The 19,660-nt window shown below is 46.3% G+C and overlaps 1 protein-coding gene across 1 annotated transcript in view; it reads left to right on the top strand.

Annotated features, from left to right (window-relative positions):
* Nucleotides 1–9,311: 9,311 nt before the first annotated feature.
* The window catches only part of MMS19 (MMS19 cytosolic iron-sulfur assembly component), a 59,031-nt gene continuing 48,682 nt past the window's right edge, over nucleotides 9,312–19,660 (top strand). The window contains exons 1-7 of the mRNA XM_077258303.1: nucleotides 9,312–9,562; nucleotides 16,483–16,531; nucleotides 16,873–16,973; nucleotides 17,981–18,066; nucleotides 18,406–18,480; nucleotides 18,549–18,618; nucleotides 19,335–19,463. Coding sequence (XP_077114418.1) covers nucleotides 9,475–9,562; nucleotides 16,483–16,531; nucleotides 16,873–16,973; nucleotides 17,981–18,066; nucleotides 18,406–18,480; nucleotides 18,549–18,618; nucleotides 19,335–19,463 — 598 coding nt within the window. The 5' untranslated portion in view covers nucleotides 9,312–9,474. The remainder of the gene's footprint in view (nucleotides 9,563–16,482; nucleotides 16,532–16,872; nucleotides 16,974–17,980; nucleotides 18,067–18,405; nucleotides 18,481–18,548; nucleotides 18,619–19,334; nucleotides 19,464–19,660) is intronic.

Raw genomic sequence — 19,660 nt, 5'->3', positions numbered from 1 at the left:
TAACTGGGCTGACCATATAACTAATCCTAGCACCACAAATACCAGCAGCCGGGGAACGTTCCTACGTTGATCCTAGACGTCTCGCGCCAGCCGGAGAGCTAACTACCCCTAGAAGGGAAAAGAAAGACCTTTCTTGCCTCCAGAGGAAATACCCCAAAAAGTTGGATAGAAGCCCCCCACAAATAATAACGGTGAGGTAAGAGGAAAAGACAAACATAAGAATGAGCTAGGAATTTAGCAAAGAGAGGCCCACTAGCTAATAGCAGAACATAGAAAGATAACTTATATGGTCAGCAAAAAATCCTATCAAAAAATATCCACACTGGAAATTCAAGAACCCCCGAACCGTCTAACGGCCCGGGGGGAGAACACCAGCCCCCTAGAGCTTCCAGCAAGATCAGGAATCACATTTAGTACAAGCTGGACAAAAATGATAGCAAACAAATAACCCAAAAAACAAAGAAGCAAGACTTAGCTTAATTTAGCACGAACCAGGACCAGCAAACAGGAACAAACAGAATGTGTCTGATAACACCGATGCCAGGCACTGGATTAAGGTTCCAGGAGGTTTATATAGCAACACCCCTGAAGTAACGACCAGCTGGGTGCAAACAGAGGGAAGGAAATCCCAGAGTCATATCACTAGTAACCACTAGAGGGAGCCAAAAAAGTCTAATTCACAACAGTAACCCCCCCTTAAGGAGGGGTCACCGAACCCTCACTAAGACCACCAGGGCGATCAGGATGAGCAGCGTGAAAGGCACGAACCAAATCGGCCGCATGCACATCAGAGGCAACCACCCAGGAATTATCCTCCTGACCATAACCCTTCCACTTGACCAAATACTGAAGCCTCCGCCTGGAGAGACGAGAATCCAAGATCTTCTCCACCACGTACTCCAACTCGCCCTCAACCAACACCGGAGCAGGAGGCTCAGCAGAAGGAACCACAGGCACAACGTAGCGTCGTAACAAAGACCTATGGAACACGTTGTGAATGGCAAACGAAACCGGAAGATCCAAGTGAAAGGACACAGGATTAAGGATTTCCAATATCTTGTAAGGACCGATGAAGCGAGGCTTATATTTAGGAGAGGAGACCTTCATAGGAACAAATCGAGAAGACAGCCACACCAAATCCCCAACACGAAGTCGGGGACCCACACCGCGGCGGCGGTTGGCAAAACGCTGAGCCTTCTCCTGTGACAACTTCAAGTTGTCCACCACATGATTCCAGATCTGCTGCAACCTATCCACCACAGAATCTACTCCAGGACAGTCAGAAGGCTCCACATGTCCCGAGGAAAAACGAGGATGGAAACCAGAGTTGCAGAAAAATGGCGAAACCAAAGTAGCGGAACTAGCCCGATTATTTAGGGCAAACTCAGCCAACGGCAAGAAGGTCACCCAATCATCCTGATCTGCCGAAACAAAACACCTCAAGTAAGCTTCCAGAGTCTGATTAGTTCGCTCAGTTTGTCCATTAGTCTGAGGATGAAAGGCAGACGAGAACGATAAATCAATGCCCATCCTAGCACAAAAGGATCGCCAGAACCTGGAAACAAACTGGGATCCTCTGTCAGACACAATATTCTCAGGAATGCCGTGTAAACGAACCACATTCTGAAGGAACACAGGAACCAGATCGGAAGAGGAAGGCAGCTTAGGCAAAGGCACCAAATGGACCATTTTTGAAAAGCGATCACATACCACCCAGATGACAGACATACCCCGAGACACCGGGAGATCAGAAATGAAATCCATGGAAATATGTGTCCAAGGCCTCTTCGGGACAGGCAAGGGCAAGAGCAACCCGCTGGCACGGGAACAGCAAGGCTTAGCTCGAGCACAAGTCCCACAGGACTGCACAAATGACCGTACATCCCGTGACAAGGAAGGCCACCAAAATGACCTAGCCACCAGATCTCTGGTACCAAAAATTCCCGGATGATCTGCCAACACCGAGGAATGAACCTCGGAAATGACTCTGCTGGTCCACTTATCAGGAACAAACAGTCTGTCAGGTGGACAAGAGTCAGGTCTACCAGCTTGAAATCTCTGCAACACACGTCGCAAATCAGGAGAAATGGCTGACAAAATAACTCCTTCTTTAAGAATACCAACAGGTTCTGTGACTCCAGGAGAGTCAGGCACAAAGCTCCTTGAAAGAGCATCAGCTTTCACATTCTTTGAACCTGGTAAATACGAGACCACAGAGTCAAAACGGGAGAAAAACAATGACCAGCGGGCCTGTCTAGGATTCAAGCGTTTAGCAGACTCGAGATACATCAAATTTTTGTGATCAGTCAAGACCACCACACGATGCTTAGCACCCTCGAGCCAATGACGCCACTCCTCAAATGCCCACTTCATGGCCAGTAATTCCCGATTGCCCACATCATAATTCCGCTCAGCAGGCGAAAACTTCCTAGAGAAGAAAGCACATGGTCTCATTACCGAGCAACCAGGGCCTCTCTGTGACAAAACGGCCCCTGCCCCAATCTCAGAAGCATCCACCTCGACCTGAAAGGGAAGTGAGACATCAGGCTGGCACAAAACAGGCGCCGAAGTGAACCGGCGCTTCAACTCCTGGAACGCCTCCACGGCTGCAGGAGCCCAGTTAGCAACATCAGAACCTTTCTTGGTCATATCCGTCAAAGGTTTAACAACGCTAGAAAAATTAGCGATAAAACGACGGTAGAAGTTAGCAAAACCCAAGAACTTCTGAAGACTCTTAACTGACGTGGGTTGAGTCCACTCATGAACAGCTCGGACCTTGACTGGGTCCATCTCCACAGCAGAAGGGGAAAAAATAAACCCCAAAAAGGGAACTTTCTGTACTCCAAAGAGACACTTTGAGCCTTTAACAAACAAGGCATTCTCACGCAAAACCTGAAACACCATCCTGACCTGCTCCACATGTGAGTCCCAATCTTCAGAGAAAACCAGAATATCGTCCAGATAAACAATCATAAATTTATCCAGATACTTCCGGAAAATATCATGCATAAAGGACTGAAATACTGAGGGAGCATTAGAAAGCCCAAAAGGCATCACCAAGAACTCAAAATGACCTTCGGGCGTATTAAATGCAGTCTTCCATTCATCACCTTGCTTAATGCGCACAAGGTTGTACGCACCACGAAGATCTATCTTGGTGAACCACTTGGCACCCTTAATCCGAGCAAACAAGTCCGACAAGAGAGGCAAAGGATACTGAAATTTTACAGTGATTTTATTCAGTAGCCGATAGTCAATACAAGGTCTCAAAGATCCGTCCTTCTTAGGCACAAAAAAGAATCCCGCACCAAGAGGGGAAGAGGATGGACGGATATGCCCCTTCTCCAGAGACTCCTTGATATATGAACGCATTGCGGCATGCTCAGGTACTGACAGATTAAATAATCTTCCCTTAGGAAATTTACTACCTGGAATCAAATCTATGGCGCAGTCACAGTCCCTATGAGGAGGCAGAGCACTGGATCTGGACTCACTGAATACATCCTGATAATCAGACAAATACTCAGGAACTTCCGAAGGAGTAGAGGAAGCAATAGACACCGGCGGGGAATCAGCATGAATTCCCTGACAGCCCCAACTTGACACAGACATTGCCTTCCAATCCAGGACTGGATTGTGGGTCTGTAACCATGGCAGACCCGAAACGACCAAATCATGCATTTTATGCAGAACAAGAAAACGAATTACCTCCCGATGTTCAGGAGTCATGCACATGGTCACCTGCGTCCAAAACTGCGGTTTATTTTCCGCCAATGGCGTAGCATCAATACCTCTAAGAGGAATAGGATTTACTAACGGTTCAAGAACAAAACCACAGCGCTTGGCAAATGACAGATCCATAAGACTCAGGGCGGCACCTGAATCCACAAACGCCATAACAGGGTAAGAAGACAAAGAGCAAATTAAAGTCACAGACAAAATAAATTTCGGTTGCAAATTACCAATGGCGACAGGACTAACCACCTTTGTTAGGCGTTTAGAGCATGCTGATATAACATGTGTAGAATCACCACAGTAAAAACACAACCCATTCTGACGTCTATGATTTTTCCGTTCATTTCTAGTCTGAATTCTATCACATTGCATTAAATCAGGTGTTTGTTCAGACAACAAAACCAGAGGATTAGCGGTTTTGCGCTCCCGCAAACGCCGGTCAATTTGAATAGCAAGCGCCATAGAATCATTCAGACTTGTAGGAATGGGGAAACCCACCATCACATTCTTAATGGCTTCAGAAAGGCCATTTCTGAAATTTGCGGCCAGAGCACACTCATTCCACTGAGTAAGCACGGACCATTTCCGAAATTTTTGGCAATACACTTCAGCTTCATCCTGACCCTGAGAAATAGCCAGCAAGGCTTTTTCTGCCTGAATTTCAAGATTGGGTTCCTCGTAAAGCAATCCGAGCGCCAGAAAAAACGCATCAATATTCGCCAATGCCGGATCTCCTGGCGCTAGCGAGAAAGCCCAATCCTGAGGGTCGCCCCGCAAAAAAGAAATAACAATTTTAACTTGCTGAGCAGAATCTCCAGATGAACGGGGTCTCAGAGAAAGAAACAATTTACAATTATTCTTGAAATTCCTAAACCTAAATCGATCTCCAGAAAACAATTCCGGAATAGGTATCTTAGGCTCAGACATAGGACTACTGGTAACAAAATCTTGTATACCCTGCACACGAGCTGCCAGCTGGTCAACACTTGTAATCAAGGTCTGCACATTCATGTCTGCAGCAAGCACACGCCACTCAAAGGTAAAGGGGAGGAAGAGAAGGAAGGAAAAAAAAAACCTCAGAATTTCCTTTCTTATTATCCCACTTCTGCAATGCTTTAAACATTCAATATTGGCCTGGCATACTGTTATGACCCCAATGGCAGAGGGTCTCAGGAATAATGCTAAGTCAGTAAATACAGAAAACCAGCTCATAGGGCAGTGGTAACTGGGCTGACCATATAACTAATCCTAGCACCACAAATACCAGCAGCCGGGGAACGTTCCTACGTTGATCCTAGACGTCTCGCGCCAGCCGGAGAGCTAACTACCCCTAGAAGGGAAAAGAAAGACCTTTCTTGCCTCCAGAGGAAATACCCCAAAAAGTTGGATAGAAGCCCCCCACAAATAATAACGGTGAGGTAAGAGGAAAAGACAAACATAAGAATGAGCTAGGAATTTAGCAAAGAGAGGCCCACTAGCTAATAGCAGAACATAGAAAGATAACTTATATGGTCAGCAAAAAATCCTATCAAAAAATATCCACACTGGAAATTCAAGAACCCCCGAACCGTCTAACGGCCCGGGGGGAGAACACCAGCCCCCTAGAGCTTCCAGCAAGATCAGGAATCACATTTAGTACAAGCTGGACAAAAATGATAGCAAACAAATAACCCAAAAAACAAAGAAGCAAGACTTAGCTTAATTTAGCACGAACCAGGACCAGCAAACAGGAGCAAACAGAATGTGTCTGATAACACCGATGCCAGGCACTGGATTAAGGTTCCAGGAGGTTTATATAGCAACACCCCTGAAGTAACGACCAGCTGGGTGCAAACAGAGGGAAGGAAATCCCAGAGTCATATCACTAGTAACCACTAGAGGGAACCAAAAAAGTCTAATTCACAACAGACAACAACTTTTGGGGTCCAATTTCTCCTGTTACCCTTTGGAAAATAAAAATTTGTGGGCTAAAAAATCATTTTTGAGAAAAGAAAAATTATTTTTTATTTTCATGGCTCTGCGTTATAAACTTCTGTGAAGCACTTGGGGGTTCAAAGTGCTCACTATGCTTCTAGATAAGTTCCTTGGGGGGTCTAGTTTCCAAAATGGGGTCACTTGTGCAGGAGCTCCAATGTTTAGGCACACAGGGGCTCTCCAAACGCGACATGGTGTCCACTAACGATTGGAGCTAATTTTCCATTCAAAAAGTCAAATGGCACGCCTTCCCTTCCGAGCCTTGCCGTGCACCCAAACAGTGGTTTACCCCCACATATGAGGTATCGGCGTACTCAGGAGAAATTGCCCAACAAATTTTAGGATCCATTTTATCCTGTTGCCCATGTGAAAATGAAAAAATTGAGGCTAAAAGAAATTTTGTGTGAAAAAAAAGTACTTTTTAATTTTTACGGATCAATTTGTGAAGCACTTGGGGGTTTAAAGTGCTCACTATGCTTCTAGATAAGTTCCTTGGGGGGTCTAGTTTCCAAAATAGGGCCACTTGTGGGGGAGCTCCAATGTTTAGGCACACAGGGGCTCTCCAAACGCGACATGGTGTCTGCTAGCGATGGAGATAATTTTTCATTCAAAAAGTCAAATGGCGCTCCTTCCCTTCCGAGCCCTGCCGTGCGCCCAAACAGTGGTTTACCCCCACATATGAGGTATCAGCGTACTCAGGACAAATTGGACAACAACGTTCGTGGTCCAGTTTCTCCTTTTACCCTTGGGAAAATAAAAAAAAATTCGCTAAAAGATCATTTTTGTGACTAAAAAGTTAAATGTTCATTTTTTACTTCCATGTTGCTTCTGCTGCTGTGAAACACCTGAAGGGTTAATAAACTTCTAGAATGTGGTTTTGAGCACCTTGAGGGGTGCAGTTTTTAGAATGGTGTCACTTTTGGGTATTTTCAGCCATATAGAACCCTCAAACTGACTTCAAATGTGATGTGGTCCCTAAAAAAAATGGTTTTGTAAATTTTGTTGTAAAAATGAGAAATCACTGGTCAAATTTTAACCCTTATAACTTCCTAGCAAAAAAAAAATTTGTTTCCAAAATTGTGCTGATGTAAAGTAGACATGTGGGAAATGTTATTTATTAACTATTTTGTGTCACATAACTCTCTGGTTTAACAGAATAAAAATTCAAAATGTGAAAATTGCGAAATTTTCAAAATTTTTGCCAAATTTCCGTTTTTTTCACAAATAAACTCAGAAATTATCGACCTAAATTTACCACTATCATGAAGCCCAATATGTCACGAAAAAACAATCTCAGAATCGCAAGGATCCGTTGAAGCGTTCCTGAGTTATTACCTCATAAAGGGACACTGGTCAGAATTGCAAAAAACGGCAAGGTCATTAAGGCCAAAATAGGCTGGGTCATGAAGGGGTTAAATGAGAAGGTGTGTCCAAACTTTTGATCTGTACTGTATATAGGAGAGGTGAGTGGCTGATACTGCACAGCTAAGATAATCCAAAAAGGGAGGCTTCAAAGACTCCAAGCTGAACACAGATTAACCCCTGCACTACTAACAGAAACCTGTACAGTTATATATGAACGAGAAGTGCATTTGATCAATGCAGGAGTATGTGAAATCAGATGCTGCAGTCTCCTGGCCGCCCTCTGTCACGGTAAACCCGTGATATCAATAGTATGAATCTTCCTTATCCAATATGACGCCCCCTCATATTATCATGCCCTCAGAATGTCCTTCCACACAGTGCCCCTCATACATTATTATATCCCACTGTACCCCTCATACTGTACAGTATAAAGAAACCATAGTGCCACTCATACATTATTATATCTGGCAATGCTCAACATATATTTTAAAGCCCACACAGTGCCCCTTCTATAATACAAAGCAACAACAGTGCCACTCATACATTATGAAGCCCCCACGATGCCTATCATATATTATAAAGTTTTCACACTGCCCTTCCACACAGTGCACCTCATATATAATAAATCCCCCACAGTGTCTCTTATAATAATAATAATAATAATAATAATAATAATTTTATTTTTATAGTGCCAACATATTCCGCAGCGCTTTACAAATTATAGAGGGGACTTGTATACATTATGTCCCCACAGCTCCTTTCATTATAAAGCCCCTAAAGTTCCCCTCATATATTAGAAAGCCTTCACAGTGCCCCTTATACATTATGATGTCCCCATAGTTCCACTCATATATCATAAAGCCCCCACACTGCCCTTCCACACAGTGACCCTCATACATTATGATGTCTCCAGAGACAGTGCAGATGTACACACATGAAGCAGAAGGGAGCTGATGCAGATATTGTTGAAAACGGAACATACCACAAACTTCCCAGAGCAGAGGGACAGTTTCTCACATCCGGGAATGTCCTGCTGGATCCCAGATGTTTAAGGTATACTCCTGATGGAAAGGTGGCTGTCTGTGCAATCTGCAAGCAATAGCTGTAAATCAGTGCAATTATCCCCTAGAGAAGAAGGTGTACATCTAAAAACAAAATCTCGCTATGATTTATATGCATTGATTAAGATCGGCAGCGATCGAAACGCGTTGCATGGGCTCTGTACCCCCACATTTGTACTACAGCAAGGATCTATTATGTCACTGGATTTTAACCATTAATAAAGAATCTCTTTTATTGGAGCTGGAGCACCTTCTGTTTCTACTTTGTAATTATCCCTCGTCTGGATCCGAGACGAAGCTCCGTGCGCCTGCAAAGATCGGGGAGCTGGCCATGGCTTTTTAGCCATCATCTTATTTTGTTTTTGTATGATTTATATGGTTTATTTTTTTTAAGCCCAGATCCTTCAATGAGGCCTTTTATTTGTCTGTGTTGTCCTCCACACCCTGTTTTCGCCCCCTATAACTTGTGATTCTTTGCAAAACAAATTAACACAACCCAGTTGTAGGATTATCCGGGGCCAGGGGCTCCTTCCCTGTCTCTAACACAAGGGGTGCCTTAACTATCCCTGTTCCCCAGATTACTTCTGATGGTGAAGATGCCGGGGACACTTACCTTGCTGAACTTGTGAATCAGCCCTTATCTGTTCCCTCCCCCACTCAGGGAAGAGTGGATGAATGGTGTATGTAACTACATAAACCAAACAAGGTAGGATGTACATGGATAAATGAATACCGATCATACAAAATATACACTCACAAAGGAGAGAGTGATACCAGGCACACAGCCTCTCCATTACCTGAACTAGCGCACACTAGCACAAGCGTTAAATAGGTGAGCAGGCAGTGTTAGTATGTAGCCCCCCCACCCCTGTGTTGTTGGAGACCTATGGATGGCCGGTCACTTTGGGGCAACCCTTCCTGAATGGAACTGATAAGACCCCGATAATTAAGCTGCACTGTAAACAGTCCAGCATTACTAACATGATAAAATAAATAAGTAAATTGACCACACAACTATAAAAAGAAGTCATAAACACTGGTCATTATGGGGTTAAACAGTATAATCAATAAAGTTTCTACTTTTGAATCACGTGATGCAACGTTAAAAATCGTCCGCACTTCCGTCTGTCAGACATACATGGGCGGCCATTTTCCTGTAGCCTACTTTCTCGCTGTAGTCCTAGAGACCGGAGGTTCCGGAATAGAGACAGAAACATGACGCATTCATCCGTTCTCCAGTGACGGCAGGCCGCGGCGTGTTCTGTCACGTGATGCGTGGTGCTTGCGCAGGCGCAGTGGTTCGGCCGCTTCTTGCCCCCTGGTAGCTGGCAGCAGTGTGATGGCTGGGGCGCAGGACTCGCTGTCGGGGCTGCTGGAAGAGTTCGTGTCGGGGCTGCAGGACAGTAAGGCGGCTGAGGTGGCGGCAGGTAAGAATTTTAGTACTTTGACTCTTTCTTGTGGGCTGCAGGGCTGTGACTGCTTGGTGCTTTCTGAAAACTTGATGCAAATTAAATGTCTGTGTTTTTTTTATAAATAAAGTTTATTGCAGACTGTAAAGTTCTGCAACTTTTTATAATCCACTTTATGTCCTTTTTTACCCATTTGCAAGACCTCTGCTTGCTGTCAGTGAATGGAATCCTAGGTAGGGTCTGTTTATTGTTTCCCTACATATTAGAGCATTGATCTTTTTAAAGTTTTAAAGTATAACTCCCAGGAGGTGCATGCTGGAAGTTGTAGTTTCTCTGGAACAGCTGGTGAGTAACAAACTGCAGGATTGCTGCTCTTAGTAGAAAACCATTACTTGCAACAGCTGAAGTTTTGCTACAGTTGCGTCCAGTCCAGAATGTCCTCTGGATGCACAGCAGCCTGGACTGGACAGTATTCTACCTGCACCGATACATTGTAGCAAACTCCAATCAAAGCAGAGTGATTTTCGCTGCTGGAATATTTAACCAGGTGGCTCCATGTCTCAAGATGTTTTCCAGCAATATCTAATAGATTATGGAACCTGCCTAATATCCTTTGTATGTACGTGAGGCCATAAGACATACAGGGTGGGTATTTCTGCTTTATGATTCCTCTAAGCTCTTGGATAGTCGGAGTTCTGCTTTAACTTAAAAACTTATTGCTAATAGAAAAGTTAAAAAAAAAAAAAATTCAGGGGCCTTCACTGTGAAATTACAGATTCCCTTTATAAAGTTAAAGGGTTTTCCCAACATTAAAAGAAAAAAAAATTCTTACATGTGGATCATTTAACAACAACAAAAAACCCCAAACACTTCCTGCCCTGTGGATCCAGTGCGGGCAACTCCATATTGTTGGCCGCCGGTTCCAGAAGCGAAAACTGCCTCATTTTGATGTCACCGGAGCGTTGAAGCTTGTGACTGGCGGCAGGTGATTGTAGCAGCGCTGAGGCTTGTGACTGGCTGCAGGTGACTGTAGCAGCGTTGAAGCTTGTGACTGGCTGCAGGTGACTGTAGCAGCGCTGAGGCTTGTGACTTGCTGCAGGTGACTGTAGCAGCGTTGAAGCTTGTGACTGGCTGCAGTTGACTGTAGCAGCGTTGAAGCTTGTGACTGGCTGCAGGTGACTGTAGCAGCGTTGAAGCTTGTGACTGTAGCAGCGTTGAAGCTTGTGACTGGCTGTAAGGTGACTGTAGCAGCGTTGAAGCTTGTGACTGGCTGCAGGTGACTGTAGCAGCGTTGAAGCTTGTGACTGGCTGTAAGGTGACTGTAGCAGCGTTGAAGCTTGTGACTGGCTGCAGGTGACTGTAGCAGCGTTGAAGCTTGTGACTGGCTGCAGGTGACTGTAGCAGCGTTGAAGCTTGTGACTGGCTGCAGGTGACTGTAGCAGCGTTGAAGCTTGTGACTGGCTGCAGGTGACTGTAGCAGCGTTGAAGCTTGTGACTGGCTGCAGGTGACTGTAGCAGCGTTGAAGCTTGTGACTGGCTGCAGGTGACTGTAGCAGCGTTGAAGCTTGTGTCTGGCTGCAGGTGACTGTAGCAGCGTTGAAGCTTGTGACTGGCTGCAGGTGACTGTAGCAGCGCATCGTCGGGTGGTTTATTGTACTAGCGCGCTGTTCCAGGCACCGGACCGCTGCTGACATCTTGACGATACAGACATTGCATCTGGTGCCAAAACGAAGGACCAGAGCTGGATCCACGGGGGTGACAGGAGGTGACTAGGCTTCCTTTTTTTTTTTTTTTTTTTTTTAATCACTCCTAAGATTATGATTTTCTATTAATGGGGTTGAGCAGTTTTCACTGCACAATCCATTTAGAAAAAAATAAACATAAAACAAGGGATAGGCGATAACTTGCTGCGCAATGCTGGACCGATCTCTGGGATTTGCACAGATCATCAGAACAGGGAACTTTTCTCCCCTTTAGAGTGTAGCGGCATTAGCGTGTTTGTTCACTGCTCCTTTCACTCATTATGGGGCTGCCAGATAAAGCTGAGCGCAGTTCTCACAACCCCATAGAGGATACATGGAGCAGTGGTTTGTGGTGCACAATACTGCTCTATTCTGATGGGGATAAAAGTTCCCCGTTCTGCCAATCGGTGCAGATCTCAGCAGTCAGATCCCCACCAATCAGCAAGTTATCACCTGTTCCATGCACATGTAGTGGGCCAGGACCATCCTCTGGGCCTCCTGCATTGTACATTTTCCCGTCCTCTTGCTTTGATGTAGATGATGTCCTCCACATAAACCAAATCAAGCAACGAATCATGAACTTGCTCCATTCTCACAATTCCTGGCCAATGGCGTACTGCCAATGACAGCAAGTCACGCGGCTGCTATAGGGCCCATGAGCCAAGGAACCTGGTGCCAGCACATTATTCTGAATGAAGGACCATATATGGAGGACTATGGGGGCTGCATTATACTATATGGAGGACTATGGGGGCTGCATTATACTATATGGAGGACTATGGGGGCTGCACTATACTATATGGAGGACTATGGGGGCTGCACTATACTATATGGAGGACTATGGGGGCTGCACTATACTATATGGAGGACTATGGGGGCTGCACTATACTATATGGAGGACTATGGGGGCTGCACTATACTATATGGAGGACTATGGGGGCTGCACTATACTATATGGAGAACTATGGGGGCTGAACTATACTATATGGAGAACTATGGGGGCTGCACTATACTATATGGAGAACTATGGGGGCTGCACTATACTATATGGAGAACTATGGGGGCTGCACTATACTATATGAAGAACTTTGGGGGCTGCACTATACTATATGGAGGACTATGGGGGCTGCACTATACTATATGGAGGACTATGGGGGCTGCACTATACTATATGGAGGACTATGGGGGCCGCATTATACTTTAAGCAATCAATTATGCAGTCTGAAGTCTATCATACTGTGTGGGGGTTATGATACTGTTTGGAGGGCTAGTGTATGTAGGCCCATTATAGTGCATGGAGGTTTGTGTGGGGGTCACAGTTGGGGGATCATACTGTGTTGGGGTCACCATACTTTGCCGGGGCAGTTGAGGTGGGGTACAGGAGGATCACCATACTGTGTGTGTGGAGCAATTCATCGTGGGGGTATTATACAGGGCTTTTAAGGCATCATTCTTTATAGGGGCAATGAAAAGGGAATCTAGAGCTTTAGTTTTACGAAAGTTGTTTTGTAAAGGCTGCAAAGTGGTGAGATATGCTGTTCTGTGACCCCACCGAATATTATTTTTTTTCGTCTTATGGGAAAAGTAAGTTTTTCTTTTTTTAAACATAAAAGAGAAACACCTGATTCAAACAGCAGGTAATTCTCTGATTTCCCTTTATGTGATTAGTTACTACGGAGAAAATTAGGTCAGTATCGTCAGCCCCGGGGTTCCTGAATGTCGCTGCTAATCTCATATTTAGAATTGAGAGTCCTTAGTGGTTGATACCTTAGTTAATGGCTAACTGAAAAGATGGTAACAAGGTATCAACCACTGAGGACTCTCAATCCTAAATATTTTTCTATCTACTAGGCAACACGGTAACAAGATATATATCTTTCCTGCTGCTAATCTCAGTAACACAAGTAATAATCCGTTTCCTACACAACTAAAAAACAAAAACAAAACAATTTTCTGAGGCTGAGCGGTTAATAAGATGTAGGGTCTCGTGCCCGCGACTGGAAAACAGCGCCAAATAAATCCCCTGGACACATTATTAAAGAGAACCTGTCACCGGATTCCTGCTGTCTGAGCCTCGGGCGGCATCGATCGCCTTCATTATTGCACCCGAGGACTCGTTGTAGAGGAAAACTACTCTGAAAAGCCAATCGAGGACTCTGCATCTTGGATGACAAGTCTGAGGCCGGTAGTTGGGGGGCTTCTCCCCACTCCGATCCCCCTAGACTAAGTGTGACCATATGTGTGTGTGTGTGTGTGTGTGTGTGTGTGTGTGTGTGTGTGTATAGGAAGAGACCTGTCAATCAAAGGGATCGGGCGGAGAGAAGACGCCAGACACGTTGTGGTGCTCTGACGACGCCGTCCGGCCGCGTTGGGCGACATTGTCCCTTGTATACGGACTGTATTAGAAGTTTTCTGCATCAGAAATCTCCACCTGACGTCATCGCAGCCGCACGTGACCCGGTAACGTTACCGGAATGTCACCGTCATATGATCCGGCCCGATCTGTCCCTACAAAGGAAGGAGACCAGTGGTATCAGGCTTCTGAGCACAGCTTGGCCGTATTGAGTGTCCGAGCCCTGTGTGCAAGAGGGAGGTAAAGTCTGATCAATAAGGATCATATCACAAAAATCTAATTATTCTGCTTCTTGGGTAATTTGGTCAGATGAGGGTTAGAGTGTGATATTGTGAGGGAGGCTTTGTGCACAAAAAGAGGAAATCTGTAGCAAAGGAAAAAGAACGCAATAATCAGAGCAGATATCTATTGCATGTTTTGGTGTGGACACAAGTGATGAGCGAATGTGCTCGGATAAGGTGTTATGTAAGCATGCTCTGGTGCTAACTGAGTGTCTTTGGTGTGCTCGAATAATATTTCCCTGCATGCCTCACGGCTGTTCAACAACCACAACACATGCAGGGATTGTCGAACAGCCGCAAGACATGCAGCAGCGGGGACGCGAACAGAAGACACTCGGTTAGCACTCGAGCATGCTGAGTTAACACTTTATCCGAGCCGAGCACGTTCGCTCATCACTAGTGGACACCTGCAGAAGAAGAAAAAAGCAGCGTATTTTTTGCACATGAGAACATGGCCTAAAGCAACAAAACTTAAAGGCAAATGGTGCGAGGCGTGATAAATTTGGCACCGCTTTCCCTGCAGGTTGGATATTAGAAATTATAAAACTGTGGGAAAAACTTTGCAGCCGTTGTCTCCCTACAACCAGGTGTATAAAATTGGCGTTAGGAGCGAGCGCTTGATGCGTCCATAGATGCAGCACTGGAGTAAGCCGCCGTCCATCTGCCTCTCCGCAGAATTAGTGGCGGTATAGCACAGGCTTCATGCATTGGATTGCATTTCTCAGAAATCCTCTCTGTATACACGAGCGTATAACGGCCGCCCGTTATACGGCGATTTTATCCGAATAGACGACCTTGTCCCAGACTGTCACTTCTGGTACCTGCCTCCTCTATGAACCTGCTCTGGCCTCATGTGTGATGTCCCAGGTAGCGCACACGCCATGGTGCAGGCTTCCTCCGTCTGTCTCATCCTTTCTGCAAACAGCTAATTTGCTTGAACAAAAGGTAACCCACACCGCGGCGGCTGCCGGGCGCTGAGCGGCGGGAATACAATCTGCTAATTGCTAATGAAGAAGCTGCTGCACGCTGCTCACCGCTCATGGACCTAATGGAGCTAATTAGTGCACGATGGCAAAATATGCAAAAATGTCTATCACAATATAAAAGTGATGAAAAAGTTGTCATAATATAAAATTTCTAAAGTTATTTTTATGTAGTTGTGGTCAGGAAGGGATATGGAGGCCAGCAACTGGAATGGAAAAGATACCCGTGCTCTCGTTGGTCTTGACCTTTTGGTCCAACTGTTGCAAAACTACAGCATGTCTTGTGTGATACGGCTCATCTCCTGGGGTGGATTCTCGCTGTAGGATGCAGCACAGTCTTCAGGAGGAATAACAGAGCTGGAAATGCTGGACAGTGTGTTCAACATCGGGCAGTTGGAGAACTGGACGGCGTATGGAACAGTGGAGCTGGGTGGGCCGGACAACACGTGGAGCAGCGTTGCTGGGTGGGCCGGAGGGCACATGGGTGGCCCATCGGGGCTGGGCGGGCCGGAGGGCGCATGGGTGGCCCATCGGGGCTGGGCTGGCCGGAGGGCGCATGGGTGGCCCATCGGGGCTGGGCTGGCCAGAGGGCGCGTGGGTGGTCCATCGGGGCTGGGCTGGCCAGAGGGCGCGTGGGTGGACCATCAGTACTGGGTGAGCCAGAGGGCGCATGGGTGGCCCATCGGGGCTGGGCTGGCCAGAGGGCGCGTGGGTGGACCATCGGGGCTGGGCTGGCCAGAGGGCGCATGGGTGGCCCATCGGGGCTGGGCTGGCCAGAGGGCGCGTGGGTGGACCATCGGGGCTGGGCTGGCCAGAGGGCGCATGGGTGGCCCATCGGGGCTGGGCTGGCCAGAGGGCGCGTGGGTGGACCATCGGGGCTGGGCTGGCCAGAGGGCGCTTGGGTGGACCATCAGTACTGGGTGAGCCAGAGGGCGCATGGGTGGCCCATCGGGGCTGGGCTGGCCGGAGGGCGCATGGGTGGCCCATCGGGGCTGGGCTGGCCGGAGGGTGCATGGGTGGACCATCGGGGCTGGGCTGGCCAGAGGGCGCGTGGGTGGACCATCGGAGGAGATGCCTATTAATGTGACATTGGAGATACCATCATAACCCGACACAAACATTAGCAGGGGGATATAGGCCTCTGGAGGAGGAGGATGGAGAGCCGGGGCTGGCGAGTATAGTTGTGGCTACCAGGCAATGCTAGGAGTTGTAGTTTTGCAGCGCCTGGTGAAGAGCTGTAAGAAGACATTGCTTATAACATTAAGCACCTAAAAATGGAGGCTGTGTTTTCAGCCATTGCTCATTGCAGAACACAAACCCTCTGGAGTTCGCAGTATGGAGCCTCTGCACCAGGCCTGTGATGTGTACAGTAGATGCACAGAGATCTCTGCTGCCATCAGATCCTCTTCTATATGGGGAAGTCGCTCACAGATTCTCCGCTGCTCCTTTTTATGGGCTGTCGAGGTGTCCGTCCTACCTGTACCAGCAATAACCGATGTGTCACCGCTGCAGCCAGTGATTAGCTGCAGCATGCACATGTTCGTTAGTGTTTGTACTAACTGTATGCTTCTTCTTGCAGGTGTGAAGGATGGAACGTTTACGGTGTTACAGGTGGTGGAAGCTCTCGGGTAAATGATTCTTCATCTTCTGTAACAATGGCTAATAATGCATTTCCTCTCTTGGGGGTCCACCTTTATGCACGGAAGAGTATTTCTGGTATTCATGAATCAGGGAGCATAGGATGAACATAACTGAATGGCAGCGCATATGAATGTTGATATATTTTGTATTGATGGATCCGTCCATCTTCAGGTCCCCTGGGCTCCTCCTCATATAGCGGCATCGGCTGGGGAGCGGTGCACTACTGAAGACGTCCTCTCGAGACAACCCCTTTAAGTTCCCTCTGTCATGTGTCATTGTCACGTCTCCATAAAAGCGACTCATTACTTTTTTTTTTTCTTTTATGTAGGTCGTGTCTGGCAAACCCTGAGCCCAGGACCAGAGGGCGAGGTGTCCAGCTCCTGTCACAGGTCTTACTCCAGTGTTATGCCAACCTGAAAGAAAAAGAAGGTACGGTGCGTCCCGTCCACCCCCTCCGGCATCGCTCCCATTATAATCCTCCACGGGACACATTATAGTTTGCCGGGATGACTCCACTGTGCTGCAGCAGATGTCTGCACTCGTATAAAAGCCGTTCCGTTCCTCTGTAATCGGCTGTTAATGGACACGTCCAGATGTTTTTAATGGCCGCTCTGGGCTCGCCGGTTCGGATTCTGCTCCATGTGCACTGGTGGAACGAGCGCAGCAAAAAAAGGAAACCGAGAAAAGCTGAATATGAAATTAATAAGATCCAGTACAGCCGATGTCTGTAGGACGTCTCCGACATAAGCCTGAGTCATAGAAAAGGAGAGATTGCAGCACCGACGCTGCGCCAAACATTACATCCAACGAGGCCAGATCTGGCTGCAGTCCTATGTAAAGCAATAATAACGTAAAATCATCCTAAAGATGAGTCATAGTTACAGTCGTGATTTTTTTCACTCTTTCCTCTTGCTCTTCAAAGAGCTGTAAGTTTTCTGTCTTTGCATCAACACAGATTATATATATTATACTAATTTGTGGCGCCATTTTCTGAGACCCGTTACTTTTTCATCGGTCCATTGATTTGGCTGGGTGAGGTCTTGTTTTCTTGCGTGCCAGGCTGTCGCTTTTTTTGGCACCATTTTGGATACATGTAACGTTTAAATAACTTTATTTCTATTTCATTTTTGTTATTGATGGGGTGACGGACGAAGAAAAAAATATTGCCAGCAGCATATAAATGGTTAACAGTAGCGATCAGACCTCATCTCTGGTCGCTGCCGTTAAAGGTACATATCGGCTATATTTCACAGCCGACATCTGTCCTGAGCCCGCTCCACCTAACACCGCCCAGATCGTGCTGTATGTGTCCATCATGAAGCGTATAGAGGTTAAAAAAGTCTCCTAAGTTTTTAGTGTATGCAGCTCCTATGCAGGTCAATGTGAGTACAACTCTGTTCTTGATGTTTTTTTTCTATCTGTGTTGTTTTTAATAGTGGAAGTCCTGGTTGTGTTTTATGTAAACAGACTGAAGGACCACCACGTCATTACACCACACGTCCTCCAAGGACTCAAGGCGCTGGTAAGTCTCCTCCTGTGCCATCTTTCTTTTCATGCCACAGAGGAGTTGTCACAGATTTCCCACCATAAATGAGTATTGATTGGCGCTCTTTTACGGCCCGGCCACATGGCGACAATATAATCATTAATATGATGGTTCGGTCCCCAGGCATCGTATTCCCTGTTTACATGGGACTGCCATCAGCAATGAATTAATGACCTTCATGAACGTTTGGCCAAAGGACCAGCGGCCTACTGATCGGCTTGTTTGCACGGGGGGAACGAGCAGTCATTTCTCTGTATAGCTGGGTGAACACTTTCGATGCTTGTGCCACCACCAGTCTGTCCTTTTCTTTGGCAGAGCATGTCCGTGGTCTTCCCTCCCGACCTAGCCGTGTCGGTGCTGAAATCTATATTCCAAGAAGTCCACGTCCAGGTGAATATCCGCTATTGTACGGTGTCTTACGTCTGCCGCTGCTTAACCCTTTCTCTTTTGTCTTCCAGTCTTTACTGCAGCTCGACCGTCATACCGTCTATATGATCATCACCAATTTTATGAACAACCGGGAAGAAGGTATTAAGATTAGTAATTCTCTTTCATCCTCAGGCCAGACATCACTTTTATATTAATTTTTGTTTTAGGAAAGACATCTCAAGAAAACAGTGCTGATTACTGTGCATGTATGACTGTATGTGCTCATTATTTGCTTGGTTCTGGCACTGGTGGGACAGGCCGCTTGTACTCCAGGCTTTTACAAAATATTGCACGTTTATAGAGTTTAACCTTTTTTACCAAATTTTTCATGTTGAATTAGACACACAATATAATAGTGGCTGAATAATTTTTTTTTTTAATACATTTTTATCTCTCCATTGCTTAGATAATAAATCAAAGTATTTGGCATGTAATGAGTTAACTCAAGTGGGTGTTAGCAGACAGTTTTCACTGGGGGCGTGTACTTCTTCTCCCTGTATGATACTGGCCAATCATAAGCAGGCAGCAACACAGCAGAAAGAGGACACGCCCCCACAATAGCTTGAAGTGACTCTTCAGGCTTCACGGCGGGGCCAAACATTTAAATCCTCCCTCCCACCTGATTGTTTTCTCTATCTCCACCTCCCCCTCTTCTTTGACATCTCTGGCTTCATAGAGCCGGAGAAGGGTAGAGATAGGTGGGAAGGTGAATTTAACTATCTTAGCATTGGACCTCCTATTGGTCCATCTTTACACATTAGATGGCCAGACTACGTGCAGATGTCAGGATAAATCCTTTACCTATTTCTCCGCAGAACTTAAGAGTCTTGGAGCCGATTTCACATTTGGGTTCATTCAGGTCATGGATGGAGAAAAGGATCCAAGGAATCTCCTGGTGGCTTTCCAGATCGTGCACAACATCATTACGAAAAACTATAGTCTCGGTAAGGTAACATCTAGTATGGGGCAGTGGCATGAGGAGGCTTTGGGCTACTTTTAAGTCGACCCCCTTGACTTAAGGCCGTTCCCTCCATCTATGAGCTAAGTGCAGGAGATGTGTGTCCATGCAGGAGATTGTGGGGTCGACTCCTCCAGATTGGGAGACAAGTTTTGCAGTAACAGCCCCCAACCGTGATGCCCA

Source organism: Ranitomeya variabilis, chromosome 4 (genome assembly GCF_051348905.1).
Source record: "Ranitomeya variabilis isolate aRanVar5 chromosome 4, aRanVar5.hap1, whole genome shotgun sequence".
Classification (NCBI taxonomy): Eukaryota; Metazoa; Chordata; class Amphibia; order Anura; family Dendrobatidae; genus Ranitomeya; species Ranitomeya variabilis.
The sequence above is the reverse complement of the archived record's forward strand: the minus strand, read 5'-3'. Positions and strand labels throughout refer to the sequence as shown.